The sequence below is a fragment of the Montipora foliosa genome, chromosome 3, assembly GCF_036669935.1.
Source record: "Montipora foliosa isolate CH-2021 chromosome 3, ASM3666993v2, whole genome shotgun sequence".
Classification (NCBI taxonomy): domain Eukaryota; kingdom Metazoa; phylum Cnidaria; class Anthozoa; order Scleractinia; family Acroporidae; genus Montipora; species Montipora foliosa.
This window is the reverse complement of record NC_090871.1, coordinates 68292515-68295014: the sequence shown is the minus strand read 5'-3', so window position 1 is coordinate 68295014 and position 2500 is coordinate 68292515. Positions and strand designations below refer to the sequence as shown.

Below are 2500 nucleotides of genomic sequence, written 5' to 3'. Positions count from 1 at the left end.
AGGAATAAATTAGAAAACTGAACTGTACCATCACTGTGTTTTTCTTTGTTAAATAAAGATTGTTGTATGATATCGTATGGCAAATGTATGAAGTCTCGCTTTTACAGAGGTGCCTCTTCGCAGTCTTGAACGTCAGGACTCCTGGTTTTTGCGGACCGAGTGACCACGATCTTGTCCTTTGTACTCGCTGTATTTTTCGCTGCATTCCGGGAGCACCGATTCCTTAAGATGGTTATTTTGGCTCTATATAGCTCCAGGGATCTCCTACTGGCAGCAAACGATAGGAAGATGAACAGACCTGTGAACAAGGAACAAATAAAACCACTAAATACAGTGGAGGAACGAAATGCCAAGAACTGTTACACTTGAATGCTTGCTACTTGAAGAACTTAGCCTCTTAGATTTAACGGTAGAATTCTGCATGCGCACTTCAAGTGTAAGGTCATTTGAGCCGACTGTCTACCACAAAGCGGAATGGAGAACCCTAAACTTGAGATAAGGCAGTTGGCCTGAGTCCACCGCTTAAAACTTTGGGGTGGTATGTAACAACCTTAATATTTTACTGAAGCTGCGATTAGCCTGGCAAGATTATTTATTGCTTGAAATCTTAAAAGGAGAACAAATCTGTGCTACGCTTTGCGGTTTAAGCACTGGTTGTTGATAACGATGATGATCCAAGACACTTTTGAAGCTTGGGCAGGACGACTCGTCTTATAATAAAGCAAAGATCGAAACTTTCAGTAAGATCAAGTCATACCCCGAATGTGCATGCTAAAAGGATACTTTTAGCATGCACACTGGTGACCATATCATACAATGAAAAGCTGTTGGATTGACGATATGCCTAGGGAGGTCCAAAACTTAACATGATGTAACAAATAGAGTATATTACATGGCCGCGCGGAGATAAAATAAAAAATTATCTTCTCGAGTGTTGAAAAAAATCTTGCGAGTGACCGCAGCGAGCGAGTGAAATATTTTTCAACACGGGAAGAGAAAGCGGCCATGTAATATTCTATTTACGATATAAACACCATTGAAATACTAAATCATTTTACGAAAGGCATCGGAAGGGACGATTTTTGTATGTAACCAGGGCAACAGCGATCTTTTCACGTGTGAAGATATCATGTTTTCGCGCGAAATCTCTCTTGGTATTTCATTGGTGTTTAATAAATAAATAGCAAGTAAATTATCGGACTGGTGATTATAAAGAATATGTCTTATTTAATTAGAAGCATATAAAACGGAGCCTTGGACAGCCAACAAATGATGACAGTTGACTTGGTTCGATTATGTTAAAAAAGATAATCTTTCAAGCTGAAAGATCCTCAAATATAGTTAGATTATAAAATTTGAGCGCGGTTTATATGAAAAGGAAGTTAATTATGGACTTTTAAAAATTGCTTTGTCTTTTCTTTTTATACTGCCATTAGGGAACGACGATTATTTAGGTGGAGGAAATTAGGGGGCTCCTCGTAGCCTCGTATGCTTTCTCCCTTCGGCTTAACAATCAACGAGCCCCACATCTTTCATGCTCCATCTTTCATCCCTCTTGATAAAGAGGGGAAGTTAATTTCAGACTTTTCAAAATCACTTCGTGTTCTCCTCCCTGAAAGACTTCACAGAATGGCCGTCATTTAGAGCGTGCATGAGAACAAGAGGGAGAGTATGCTCAAGTGTATCCGAACCTAAATCTTTTCACAGCCTTGTTTTCTCCCTTCGGCATAATAATCAATGAACGTCTCATCTTACATGCTTCAGCCCTCATGATCACCCCACTTAATAGGACAAGCCAGATTCAGATATTATAGATGCCCCTCAGGTCCTTAATACCTCTAATTTCATTGGAGCAGCATGGGACACGGCTCTAGTGCGTTTAGGGTTAGGCCTCATTGTCTCCTGAATAGATAGGCGAATCTTTGCTGAAGTAATTCTTTGCATTTTGTATCATTTACATACATGTTTGCTGACGGAAGGTATCATGCTATTCACAAGTTGACTCCAAAAGGTAAAAGAACGTGTTAAATTTGGTTACATTTCCAATTTTAAGCCTTTTGGCTTTGATAACGTGCGAGTTATTGTAAGCTTATAGGGAGTTTAAGCATGCGACGTTTTTGAGCCTCGGACGGCAGCCGGAAGTGAGCTGTTTTCCCTTTTAACTAAGACTCTTTCCTCCATTAGAGATGATTAGGTTGAAAATCTGGGAGACACTGCTGTCCTGGCATGCGAAATGATCATTTCCGGTTGCCGTCCGCGGCTCAAAAACGTCGCATGCTTAAACTCCCTCATAAGCCCATACATTCGATACGGAATTACTCAGAAAGTATCAGGTAAATTGCGCTCAAAGTTTTAGAGATAGTTCATTATGCAATGAACTTTCAATTTTCAGTACTAGTTTTAGATTAGAAAACGATGCTAATTAGGGACAAATATAAACAAAGATTTCCCATTAGCGAGAGCCATTGTAAGAGCTGCATGCGTCCTCACCCAAAACCCA

The 2500-nt window shown here is 39.9% G+C and overlaps 1 protein-coding gene across 1 annotated transcript in view; it reads right to left on the bottom strand.

Moving 5' to 3' along the window:
- LOC137996167 (adhesion G-protein coupled receptor G2-like) overlaps positions 1–2500 on the bottom strand; it is a 25903-nt gene that overhangs the window by 571 nt on the left and 22832 nt on the right. Inside the window, exon 9 of the mRNA XM_068841586.1 lies at positions 1–298. This exon is cut by the window's left edge and continues 571 nt beyond it. Within this exon, the coding sequence (XP_068697687.1) occupies positions 102–298 (197 nt within the window). The 3' untranslated portion in view covers positions 1–101. The remainder of the gene's footprint in view (positions 299–2500) is intronic.